This window comes from Hyalella azteca, unplaced genomic scaffold (assembly GCF_000764305.2).
Source record: "Hyalella azteca isolate HAZT.00-mixed unplaced genomic scaffold, Hazt_2.0.2 contig16467, whole genome shotgun sequence".
NCBI lineage: Eukaryota > Metazoa > Arthropoda > Malacostraca > Amphipoda > Hyalellidae > Hyalella > Hyalella azteca.
This window is the reverse complement of record NW_025946289.1, coordinates 88,158-101,770: the sequence shown is the minus strand read 5'-3', so window position 1 is coordinate 101,770 and position 13,613 is coordinate 88,158. Positions and strand designations below refer to the sequence as shown.

The window sequence follows — 13,613 nt, the reverse complement described above, 5'->3', positions numbered from 1 at the left end:
ATTATTACTCTAGACTGCTTGCTTAGAGAATTTCCTATTTAGTGCATTATCAGTTCACCTAAGTTTCGCAGTATGTATGAAAGAATGGCAGCATGTTGAAAGATATAGTATGTGATAAGAGCGCTGTAGAACGAGACGCTGTCTGTAGAGTAAATCGTTGCAAGTGTTCAATAAATCGTAAGCCTATACGTTTTTCATTGGTCACCTCGCCATATTTATCGATGGAAATGTGCGAAGGTGGTTGAAGCTTCAGTACAAGATGTTGCGGAGACACACGGTTAAGTTGGAACCACTTATGCTCTCGTGTCTAAGCAAGTGGAAATGCTATGGCGGTGAAAGCGTGCATTCGAAAATAGTTCAGGCATACTGCACGACATAAAAAAAAACGTTCGTTCTACAGGTTTGTTTTCGCAAGATCGCTTTCGGCTACAATTTCGTAAGGTCCAATTAAATTTGAAGAACTACACGCCGTGAATGCAACAGCTAGTGTTGGGTTCATCGCCGTTTCAACGGCATTGAAACAAATCGAATGACGTACAAATTCTACCGTAATGCTCAAAAGACTAGGGCCTATACTTTAAAAATTCGCTAAGTAAACGTAAGTATTTACGCTCTATTTTCTTGTCTACGATTGGTGGATTTCGCTTGAAAGACCGTCAAAGATTGGCCGATGAACTTACTATATCTTAATTTTTTTTTATAGTATGGGCCAAGGACAATCAGAAGCTTGGTCACGGTGACGCCGTTTATTTAAGCCTTAATGGCGTAGCGTCTCTTGGGGTGGAGCCTCATTTTCCTGAGCTGCTTGGCGCTCTTGATCTTACGCTCGTGTCGCGTCAGGGCCTTGCGGATCTGATGAGTCTTCTTCAGACGCATGTCTAGAGGCTTGTACTTCTTGTTCTGCTCAAAGAAACAAACTTGGTAACTCGAAATTTCAGAGTTAAAGTATGCAAAATCATTAGTTACTTGAACACTAAAAATTATCTATCTTCTAATTTAAATAAATCAATGTCATTCAAATTACGCAAAGAATGTTAGAATCACCAATTAAATGCAGCAGCATTAAAAGAATTAGAAAATGTTTATTAATATTTTTTAGAACTGCAAATCTGCCCAAGTTGCCGTGAAATGAATTCTTACGAAATGGCTAGGGTTTGCAAAGATGTGTTGTAAATAGGTGATAGAGCATTTCAAGGTACCTATGATTAGGCTCCTAGATTCCAAGCCGAATGTACACCAATTATGTACGTGAGGCTTCAACTGACAGGTCGCTTTAAAGTTTGGGGATTATCAAAATAATAACTGGTAAGCAGCTTGATTAACAAACATCCATTATCATGGCAATATATTCGATATTCAACGGCAGTTGTGGCCAGGTCCTCAGTTGTTTCTTTTTCCGCGAGAGCGACTACTAAAACTCCATTAAACTACGGCGTTAAAAAGTTAACCTTACAGCACAAACTGATCATCAGGAGTACCTTATATCGGAAGAAAACAAACTTGAATATTTGTTAAGATCCACGTGAGTATTGTCAATGCTCCGATATTTGTTCAGCTTGAAACATTTGGTGAACGCCCAACCAGTTACAAGCTAAGTATCCCGTCCAGTGAAACCCTTACGTAAATGCCATTCAAGTCGCCACAGCACTTGTGTCTCCGGCCTTCGATACATACGCTCTATTTTGAAAACAAAACTGACCCACAAGTTTCTAACGAGATCTAAATAGCTTTGTAGGTAATGTGACAATCAACCCAATAAATCGTAGTTCAGACCAGTATTTATACATTTTTTTATTTACGTTAGGAATACGCATTCCAAATTCATTGAAATCTGTAGTCAATAACACGGATCTGTTACGAGACACTGTTACGAGGATGAAGTCGCACTAAAAACTTGCAGACATTTCAACTTGATGTCCGCGTTCGACATAAACTGACCTCGTAAAACTTCTTCAAGTTTGCCTTGATGGTCTGCCTGATGACGATGTTGACTGCAGCGATGGATCGACGGACAACACGGCTGCACACAAAATTTTTGAAATGTAGATTAAACAAGTTTTTGAAACTCGTTATAAAAAATTCAAAGATGCAGTAAACTTGTTCTAAAATATCCAAATGCACAACTACTTTATCATCAAATTACAGGTAATGTGGGAAATACAGGTAATGATCATAGAAAATTGTATAACAAGTAAGGCAGCTCCATGAAATTTGCAACACAAATCGAGTTGAGCACAGTTCAGATGAAATAGTTCTCAATTATTGGAAAGTTTTACTTGTTTAGTAATAATTTATACTTCAAGATTGCTATTCATCGGCCCATGGGAATACACTTTCTGTGCAGTTTACGTTACGTGAGCAAGACGACATGATTTGACATAAAATCTGTCTAACAAATCGCATTGATGACATAATATGCAAATGATGAGAAATGTCATCCGAATGCTTAGAATGAATGAGTAGCAATAAACAACCGATGAATGAAGTGAAAAATCTGATGTGCAGCTTTGAAACCGGGAATGCAAATGAGTCATAGTGATAGGTATATAATTTGTCTAGTAATCAACAATTTACATGTATTCTCAACAATTTACATGTAATACAAAATCACATGTATTCTCAGTACCTAAAGAAGCTGGTGAAAATTTCATCAGACCCCATAAACTGCACATTTAAACTCAAGTAAGAATTTTTATCATAACAAGATCTCATATTTTAGATTCATCAATCATCACATATCATAACAAGATCTTGCATTCTAGATTCATCAATCATCACATTATATCATAAGATCTCACATTTTGGAGAGCTTAGATGGCATGCCTCCTGTGACCTGTGCCACTCTGAGGCCAGCCAGCTCCTGCTTGAGTGTGTCCAGTTGCTTGGTGAGCTCATCTTTGGATTTGCCACGCAGGGACTTGCAGTAAACGCGGCCAGTTTGACGAGACATCTGTCAAAATTATAACAAAATTAATACAAGTTTCATTGGGATCATCATTAAAGAAATGGTGTCAATTGAGAGACAAGCCATTTATAGCAAATTCTCACAATAAATATAAACATTAATTTTCAATATTATTAAATGATACAAACAAATTCATAACAAAAAGTAAAAGTTGCAAATGAATTGCTAGAAAATCATGAGCTCAAACCAGCAGTCATGTTGTCCTTAATGAAGGAAAATGAACAGCCTAGGAATGAAAACTGAAAATATGAGGACAATTACTTTGTATTTTTACAGGAACCTTGAAACCTGATACAAGCAAGGGGTTTGTCTAAAACACTTGAATTTGGAGGGCAGCAACAAATTTTACAGTTAGTCTGAAATTATTAATGCATTAAACCATAAGAATTAAACATACTCTACAACCATTCAAACATTATAAATTTATGCACAAACATTACACATCTAATGAATACAGATGTTAGAGGCCACACTGAGAATGATGAGAGAGTTGTATTGTCCAAATAGTGACACTTGCTGCATGTAGCATTGCCACACCCACTTTTCTGGGCCAAACTAAGCCCAGAAAAGTGGGCATGGGTTCCTTATTTTTTCATTTGCTAAACTACAAGCTCATTTACCAAGCCATGCACACATAACACAGGAAATCACGGATTGTACTCTAGAAGTAGAAACAACATTTTCAATAACATTTTCATTTGCTCAAGAGTAATTCAAGTACATGGTAATTTAATTTTCTAAGTCTTGCCAAAGAAACAATGCACCAATGCAGTCATAATGCAGTCGGAAAACTACAACCCCAATTAGAATATTGAGCAGGAGTTTCCAAAAATTGTAGGTCAAAATTATAATTTCAGTGGGGATTCCCAATAATTGCAGGCACATTAGGCCATTTTTTCTTATTTTTTGCTGAGAAAATTTGATGCTGCTAATGGAATAGAGGATATTAGTCAGATTAACAGGCATTTTTGTTCAATTCACAGGTGGCTTCTGCCCAATTTTTTGATTGGGCATAAATTGGGCCAATTTCAGCCATTCCTATGATCTAATCAGGAAGCTGAGCCAGAAAAAATGTGCCATGCGCCATAATGAATAATAGTTTAAACATGGGTGCATGGTAACAATCACAACACAGCCATGCAGCAATGTCTGTAGCGGATTAATAAGGTATATAATTCAATAGTGGTTCCAAAACTTCTTCAGGCTGGCAGCCCCTTGGTGCTCTAGTGAATTTCTAGCACACCCCTACAGACAAATAAAATTAAAACATACACCTCTTTCTCGATATTTAGTGCACTGCAATTTTAAAAGAGAAAGGTAGAACACATATGTGAATTTCACAAAAAGAACCCCATTTAGTAAACCAATAGGTTTTTCAGCTGCAACTCGCAAAATAGCCTGTATTCCAGTGATAGGACTCGTTCAAACTTGAATAACTTTAGTTTCAGACAAGACAGCAAGATGAGGGCTAGTGCGCTGCTCTTGTCTAAGCAAGTTCTACAAGCTTCTGACATAAAAACTGTGAGCCTCCATTGGTGCACATTGCCTGGAATGGAAACTTTCATCTTTCTAGGCAACGTGTGCCATAAGAGGTACACAGCATTTATTATACAACTATAATAAAAATGAAAAATGTGCATCACACAGGTACTAACGCTTGAAAAAAAACTTTTCTGTGCAAATATAATTGGAATGTAACTGCATTACTCAACCTACAAATCATTCTGGGGTAAAATGCTGCTAAGTGAGAAGTTTATAATTCATTTAAATGATGTCTTACAGAACTGCTCTAAGCAAAGCATGATGTGGTACCAACAACTGTTCAAGTTATTGGCAAAAACTGCTGTAGCAAATGCGTGGATGCATGGTGATCAGTTCTATAGTCAGTAAAAATCGATGTGAATCACTGAAATTGTTGAAGATTACTGAATGTATTGTCACTAGCAATAGGTCAGACACATGAAGAAATGTTTCTATAACCAAATCACAATGATTTTAGATGTTTGCGTTCCAGCGCTAAAGTATTTGAAGCTGAGGATCTGAACTTCATGTCGTGATGAGCTACTGATCTTTACATCTCGCTTTTACATAATTGCAAAAAAAGGAAGTTAACTAGTTAGTGCTAATTTGAGACAGAAAGCAAGAAAAGTAACTATTAATTGCTAGCCCAGTGCTTGGAATCCGTATCACTGTTTATCTTGCTTTTTAGAGTGTCATTCTGTTTCTGTGTAAGCTTAGGCAACTTTCAAATTACTAATATCTTTTTCTACTGCTATAATCCATACCAATACCGAAAAAATAATTTTCAACATATTGGAACAGGATAACACCCTTTATTTAATATTTTTTTATGTACCCACTCATTATTTCAGGCTAGATTTCAACTACTAAGGGGAAGTGTGGTAAGGTAAACCAGGGTAAACTGATCATACTGAACCATTCAAGAGAGGAAGAGCTCGAAACTGAGGAGATGTTTCGGGGGGTTTTGCCAACACTAAAAGTTGTTCCCGCCCATAAGTCACTTTTACTGGGTGCCCCACTCCACGAGGAGGGCCTCTCCGCCATTATCCGGGAGAAGCAGGAGGGCTTGGAGAGGATGGTGGAGTGTTTAAAATTAATTGATAGTCATCAAGCATTTACGCTTTTAAAGAATTGTTTTGCTCTACCTAAACTCCAATACGTCCTATGTGCGTCTCCTGCATATACGCGGGTAGGTGATTATGAGTGGTTCGATGAGGTGTTGGTTTCTGCCCTCTCGACCATCACCAATGTCAGCTTCGAGCGCAAATCTCTTGAACAAGCTGTGTTACCGGTCCGGCTGGGAGGTCTGGGTATCCGTATGTCAAAGTACATCGCGCTCCCTGTGTACATATTGTCACTTCACTCCGTCGGTGTCCTAGTTGATGCTGTTTTACATAATGTACCACTGGCCGAGGACAACAGTTTGCAGATGGCGGTGGATGAGTGGCGCAATGGGAACTCAGGTATTGCTTTGCCCGAGGACGCAAGTTTGGGCCGGCAGAGGACTTGGGATGGGCCTGTGACCACGGCCTCCGCAGCGCGGCTTTTGGAAGTGGCGGACCAAATATCCAGGGCTCATCTACTTGCAGCGGCAAAGAGAGAGTGGCTTGTGACTTCACGCTATTCCTTCGGATGCTCTTGGAACACTTCTAGATCCCGACTCCTTCCGCGTCTCAATTGCTCTTCGAGTTGGCGCAAATGTATGCAAACCCCACACTTTTCGGCGCGGAAAGCAGATGGATGCACAAGGACTGCATGGCCTTTCTTGTAAGTACAGCGCTGAGCGACATCCAAACACTCAGCTCTGAACGATGTGATCAGGAGGGCTCTTCAGAGCGCTGGCGTTCCTTCATGCCTTGAACCCGTTGGGAGTGGACAGAGGGAATGGTAAGAGACCAGATGGCTTAACGGTTTTCCCATTTTCTAATGGGAGCTGTTTGTGCTGGGATGCAACCTGCGTTGACACTTTTGCTGAATCGCACGTCAACAATTTGGCTATTTCTGCTGGCTGGGTTCGCGGCTCGTGCGGCGGAGGATAGCAAGAGACGTAAATACGCAGCATTAGCAGCTCGGTATCGTTTCGAGCCAGTCACATTAGGAACGACAGGCACATATGGTGAAACGACCTTTAATATCACAGATTGACCGTCGCATTACGGAATTGTCTGGCAAACGTAGAGACTTTATGGTTGGAGCAAAGGTTGGGTTTGGCTGTGCAGAGAGGCAATGCAGCTAGCATCCTAACGGCAGTCAGAGAAAAGTTTGACATGGGCCCGCTCCTCGCTCGCGTCACAGCTCAGTGACCCTCGGAGTCGGTGTAGGCCACCATCAGAGGCGTTAAGGTCGGGGCCCTGATCATAGACATGAAACCATTCCCTGTTTTTAATTAATAATATTAATTCCTTTTGTTGGAATGGTGAGTGTGGGAGGCCTTTATAAAAAAAAACTACCAAGATTCTTATGATTCAATTGCACGATGTTCGTATAGGGTAAACACACCATATTCCGAACACTGTGGGTAATTCCAACACCCCTCACCTTTTCCTTTATATTAAGCTTGGTCTTAGTTCCACGCATGCGTAGATGGTTGAAATAGTGACGTCGTACTATTACGCGCAAGATTTACGCAAAACACTAGGTCTCGCGGAAAATGTTAAGATCTGCAAAGCCAAAGGCCAAGGCAGCTTAGTGAGAACATCAACACATGTATGAAAGTTGATAGTTGACCTTGCTTAAATAAATAGTGATAAACTGTTAGTGTAGAAAGAATATTATGGTTTGAGACTTTTAAATAAGCCTGTGAATATATTAGGAATCCTTTAAGTATACTTGTATTTGCTGATTTTATGTGGTAAATGAATTAATAGTAGATGATTGATTCAAGAGACAGTTTTAGACACATAAAAACTAGGTAATTCTGACACAGGGTGTTGGAATTCCAACACTGTTGGAATTACGAATTACAAATTTGAAGTGCTGTTGCCTGTCAAAATTAGTCTCACAATATGCCACATCTAGTCACACACAGTGTCGGAATTCAGCGATTTTATATATTTGAATTCTAAAGGCTTTTAAATAAACATGGCAACAGTTTGTGACATTTCATCATGATCATTGCTGGTGCATAGAGTGGTGTTTTGAGAGTGACATAAACCAATCAGAACTTGAGTTACGCATACGGTGATATATTTATAGCCATATATTTCTTGCTACGTTTCATCATTGCTGGTGCATAGTGTGGTGTTTTGAGAGTGACATAAACCAATCAGAGCTCATGTTGCGCATACGGTGATCTATTTATAGCCATTTATTTCTTGTTACATCCTTAAGGTGGGGGGATGGGTCATGGGTGACAGGGTGAGTAGGGGGGGTGGGTAATTGGGGGTATGGGCAAAGGTAGGGGATGGGTGAAATCTGAATATGGTGTGTTTGCCCTAGGTTTTTGAAAACATTGTTGTCAATTATCTATCATATTCTTCACAAGTTTATGATCTGGCTGTGGCTGATATTTTAATGAGCGTTTAAAAAAATAAATTTTTTAGGCGTGCGCCATATAGTATGGTGCACGTCGCAGTTTGGGACATGCATGCGTGTAGCATATATGGTGCACATCGAAGTCAAAGTGTTAATAATATTAACCGCCATAGTGCAGTGGCACAACAGAGATTTTTTAGAATCAGTTCATTTTTAATATCCTTATCTACTCAATATTTAAACCAATATCTAACTCATGTATGAACAGTATGATAATACTGGTAGCCTAGCTATCCATGATAGCCTACTTTGCTGGTCTACTTGCTTAGACTAGAGGACTTTAAATTGAACTTGAGAAATTCTAAAATAAGTACCTACTCCTTGCTTTGCCAGTGAAAATTGCCACTGTGAACTAACAGCCATTCCTTCAAATTTCAATGCCACCCTGTTAAATAAAAGTTTATAGGGTACACATTACACTTTTGACTTTACAGTAGAATTGCTTTCAAACCCCTGACAATTATGAAGCCATACGGCATAAACACGGGCAAAAGTTCAATACTGGTAAACTGGGCTAGCAACTTTGATTCAAACCAAGTTTGATAAAATTTAATAAAAAAAATTATGACCATAAACGGATAGCTAACAAGTAGCCAACCTGACAGTCTGACAGTTACCTAACAAGATTTCCTTAACTTCAAGTTTCAGTCCATAAGTTTTATGTGATCCATCATCATCCATAGTCCTAGGTATGGACTATGGAGGATAGGTACAGGTCTTGCGTTCTCTGTACTAATATCTTCCTAGCACGTAGCATAGCGGTCTTAGCGTTTATTAGGCCGTAGGCCTGTCGCCATCAATTTTTTTATTGTAGCATTTAGTTTCACTCGCTGCCAAAGGACTCGTTTGTCCTGAAACAAACAGTTTCTAAGATGTTTTGAATTTGAGAACATGGGAAAATGGTCTATGATAGAGCTAAGGCTGGATGTAAGAAGTTAAATTTGAAGGTGCAAAAAAGAATATAATACCCTATTTCATTGAATGATCACAACACGTGTAATAATTATTAAATTAATCCCAATGCTTACTTTATTTATAATATGAAGACGAGATTCGCCACCATACACAGCACTAACATTCAAAGAAAACCAATTAGAAAACTAAGAAAATGTTGCCACAAGTCAAGAGGTAATATACAGTCGTGCATAAGTAAGTACAGAATTGCATTGCTGATAAATATATTGTAAAATTTCTTAGCATTAGCAAATTATTTCTCTTTGTAATTCCTTATTTTTTTAATTTTGATCATATTAGGCAAGTTCATTCGTATTTCGAATAAAATTGCTTTAAGTTTATCAAATTTATATCTAAACCACATAAGCTAAAAGAAATTGATCAGAAAATTTGTATTTCCTTTTATAAATTCGCAGTCATTAGTAAGGTTATACATATGTAATTTTGCACTACACTTGCCTGAATCCAACTGATCAAATTGATTCAATTAATACATAATACTTTAAGACATCATGTGACACAAATCCAACACTCAATCGACAATTCTACGGACCCGCCTGCGGACTCGCGCAAATGGGACACTCATATAATTCCTTAAATACTTAACGGATCTGCATGAATTTTGGAATGTGGGTATTAATTATTGATACGCTTCCGCAGGAATTATTACAGATTTTTACATCAATTATTTTTTAAATAAAACCAATAAACGTATATTTTAAGCAACTGAGACACTCATAATTCCTTCAATACTTAACGGATCTGTATGAATTTTTGAATGTGAGTATTAATTATCGATACGCTGCCGCAGGAATTATTACAGATTTTTACATGAAATATTTTCTAATTAAAACCAATAAACATATTTTTTAAGCAACTGGGACACTCATAATTCCTTCGATACTTGATGGATCTGTATGAATTTTTGAATGTGAGTATTAATTTTCGATACGCTGCCGCAGGAATTATTACAGATTTTTACATGACTTATTATTAGGTTAGGTTAGGTTGGGTTAAGTTAGGTTAGGTAAGGTTAGGTTAAGTTAGGTTAGGTTAGGAAATAATTCATGTAAAAATTTGTAATAATTCCTGCGGACGTGTATCGATAATTAATACTCACATTCAAAAATTCATACTGATCCTTTGAGTATTGAAGGAATTATGAGTGTCTCAGTTGCTTAAAAAATACGTTTATTGGTTTTAATTAAAAAAGAATTCATGTAAAAATCTGTAATAATTCCTGCGGCAGCGCATCGATAATTAATTCACATTCCAAAATTCATTCAGATCCGTTAAGTATTGAAGAAATTATGAGTGTCCCAGTTGCGCGAGTCCGCAGGCGAGTTCGCAGGCGGGTCCGTAGATTTGTCGATTGAGTATTGTATTGTTGCTAATATTTTGTATTGCGAATTCTGGCCGGATAGAATTTGACCAGAGAGCATCTCTGACAATTTTCCAGCCAGTCTGGCGGCTATAGCCCAAAAATTCTTGGATAGAACTCAATGAATTGTCGATTGAGTAGGATTGAGTTTGGGGAGAGGACTTCTGCTTATCATATGAGTTGCAGCATGAGGTTATAATAGTGAAGTCCCGGATAAGCGTTGAGAGATGCAGGAGGCACAAGAAATTGATTTGTATCAAAGTTCACGACTGATATACAGTTACCCTCCTCTGTTACACATAAATAATGGGCCAGGAGAAATGTTCTCTAGGTCTGCCAAATTAGTCTGGGTAAGGTCTAATGATGCCTCTAGAGGGTGGAGATACACATGAGTGACAAATTTAACTTGTCTAGTTCAAGAACACTTATTGATGTTGGACGAATGTGCTCATGGTATAGGAGAAAAAGATAAATTGGATACTTACTTGGTTTACAGTCCGGTGCAGCATTGTCAAAAACGCGCAAGAGTTTTCAACGGCGGGAGCCAATCACCGACGTTTTTAGCGCATTTCTCATTTAGGGAAAAAATGCACTATTGTGCTCGTCATGTCCGTCTGTCTGTCTGTCCGTCCGTCTGTCTGTCTGTCCGTCCGTCCTTGACCTCAAGTTTTCGTCGACGAGAAAATGCGCTCTCTGTCACTCACTGCAGTAAGTACTGAGTTATATTTTTTAAGCTATGCGCGCAAATCACAGACGAGAAATAGGCCGCTATATGTACGTGTACTTAGACCGCTACGTGTACTTACGCGAGTTAGGATAGTACAACTCCAGATCAGAGCGGATTATGTCTGAAGGCTTATAGTGCGGTTTTCTTCTATGGAGATCAACTCTCGGTTGTCACAGAAATTACTTTTTTTACCCTTTTTACGAAATTAAACCATCAAATAGTGTAATTTGAGCCAGAATGTATTCCTAAGGTGAAAGCAAGCAGGGACTTGTCTTCTATTTTTGTGAATTGTGTATTCAAAAATCCTATTCGCGTTCGGGGTGGGATGGGTAAGTTTTAGTTAAATAGGCACACATCTTGGACCAAGTATTGAGCAGAAGATTTTTTCTGTATCAATGAAAGAGATTCTGATGAACGCATTTGCAGCTCAATGATCAGGGTAGATAAAATTGTATTTTATTATGGATACGCAATATATACAAGGTAATAAGGGGTTAAGATTGCAATTGGAATCGGGTGCGTGCTGACCTCCAGTCACGACCTTTATCGGTCACACACGCTGCATAAAAGCTCTTTTAAAAGCGTCAACAAATTAAAAGTTCACACTCGTATGTTAACAAAAAACTCAATTAAAACGTATTCCCAGCAATCCTAACTAAAAACTAAAACATTACGTTATGCAACGTCTTAAAAAAAAGAAACAACGTACTAAAACATGGATGGAGTGAAAACCCTAAACAGATGGAGTGAAAAAAATCAATCACACAGCGCCATATTACATATATTCTAATCATCTTTATGTATTTTTTTGTTCTTAATCCGGATGAGCCAGTAGCCGAATCTTGCATTTAGTTTTTTTTTCAGGATCATTGAATGCATAGTATTGCAATTTTATATCACAGTAAAATTACTAAGGTAGAAAAATGGATGGATCAAATAGCCCTAATAGTGACACACTTCCTTATCCTTAACCACAACACGAGCAGATAGCGAACGTAGCATTGCTAGGTCAAACTGGGTCAAGATGCCCCACACAAAGGCGAAAAGTGCATTAGTATTTGGACAAAGTCTCATGCTTCTCTGAACGCATGCTTCTCCAGCATCTATAAAATTCTCTGTATATGAGTGATGCGCTTCTTTGATACCTAAATTAAAGCACGAGTTCTTAGAAAATTGATGATAGAGGCGAATTATTGAGTAAAAATATGAAGATTGATCAGAAATTGTCGAAATAGAAGATACAAAGCAAAGAGTATAAAAGTAATACGCACTCTTCTACTCTATACTTATGTCAATAGTTTATGGTAATCTCTTACAATGCTTTACATTTTTGCAACTTCGTCGTCCAAATTTTCTTCTCAGTAGTTCCCATGATTCGATGTGAATGTGACAAATATTTTTCGAAAAATATCATGCGTTCCTAAAGTGGAATAAAATATATAGAATAATTTGGACCGAATAGTGCATTCTATTTTTCCCCAAATATTTCTTCTAATATACCCGCTCTAAGGCCATAATCAGTAGGGCCGCATAGGGGCCTCTGAAAAATATCGATGTCCTTATTGAAAACGAACAGTGCATGTGCGAACTACAGGGTGCGCCACAGAAACTTACTTATTTAAAGGTCAATAAAAACAAAAGTACTTCAGTTATTGTTTTAAATTTTTTTTATTTGAGAAAACAGTATCCCAAATTTTTTTTCATACAGTTTTGAAAATTAAATCTCATAAATGACGGCCTCCATTGCGCATAAACTAATGAAGTCGCTTTTTTCATAATAGTTTCCACTCTATGCAGCATATCAATCGGTATTTTGGCAATGACGTCGCGAATGTTGTTCTTGAGGTGTGCTATGGTCCGTGGTCGATTGACATAAACCAGAAATTTCAAATTTCCCCATAAAAAGAAATCGCATGGAGTCAAACCTGGAGAGCGTGGCGGCCATTGGAGATCGCCTCTGAGAGAGATGATCGAGGCGGTCGGGGAAATGTTGTCGCAACAAATTCATCGAGTCTCGTGCTGTGTGTGCTGTGGCTCCATCTTGCTGAAACCACACGTTCCTAAAGTTCATTTCTTCGAGTCTTGGAGAAAAAGTTCCTCGATCATGTTCCTGTAACGAGCTCCATTACCGGTAACTGCGCGTTCGTTTTCTTAAAAAAATAAGGACCAATTATTCCCATTACCGACGTCGCACACCAGACAGTAACTCGCTCACAGTTAAGTGGCTTCTGGTGAAACTCACGTGGATTTACACCACACCAATAACGCATGTTTAGCCTGTTGACGCAGCCGGAAATGTGGAAGTGAGCCTCGCCACTGAAAAAAACGTCCGCGTCTTCAGGCAGGTTGTCAACCAGCATTTTACATTTATTTTGAGGGGCAACAAAATCGCGTTCAGTTAATTCTTGCACTACAGCAAATTTATTTGAGAAACTTTGAGAAACAAACTTGGGAACTTTTCCCTTCAGATGCACCCCCTCTCGCCCCTCTACCCGACCAACTAACCGCACAGGAATTTTTTCTAATAAGTA

The 13,613-nt window shown here is 38.5% G+C and overlaps 1 protein-coding gene across 1 annotated transcript; it reads right to left on the bottom strand.

The window, feature by feature from the left end:
• Positions 1 to 731: 731 nt before the first annotated feature.
• On the bottom strand, positions 732 to 9,132 carry LOC108671829 (60S ribosomal protein L35). Its single transcript, XM_018159421.2, has 4 exons — positions 9,049 to 9,132; positions 2,799 to 2,950; positions 1,939 to 2,020; positions 732 to 900 (listed from the first exon to the last, which is right to left on the bottom strand). The coding sequence occupies exons 2-4, from the start codon at positions 2,948 to 2,950 to the stop codon at positions 751 to 753; spliced, it is 384 nt and encodes a 127-aa protein (XP_018014910.1). The 5' UTR covers positions 9,049 to 9,132; the 3' UTR covers positions 732 to 750.
• Positions 9,133 to 13,613: the final 4,481 nt, after the last annotated feature.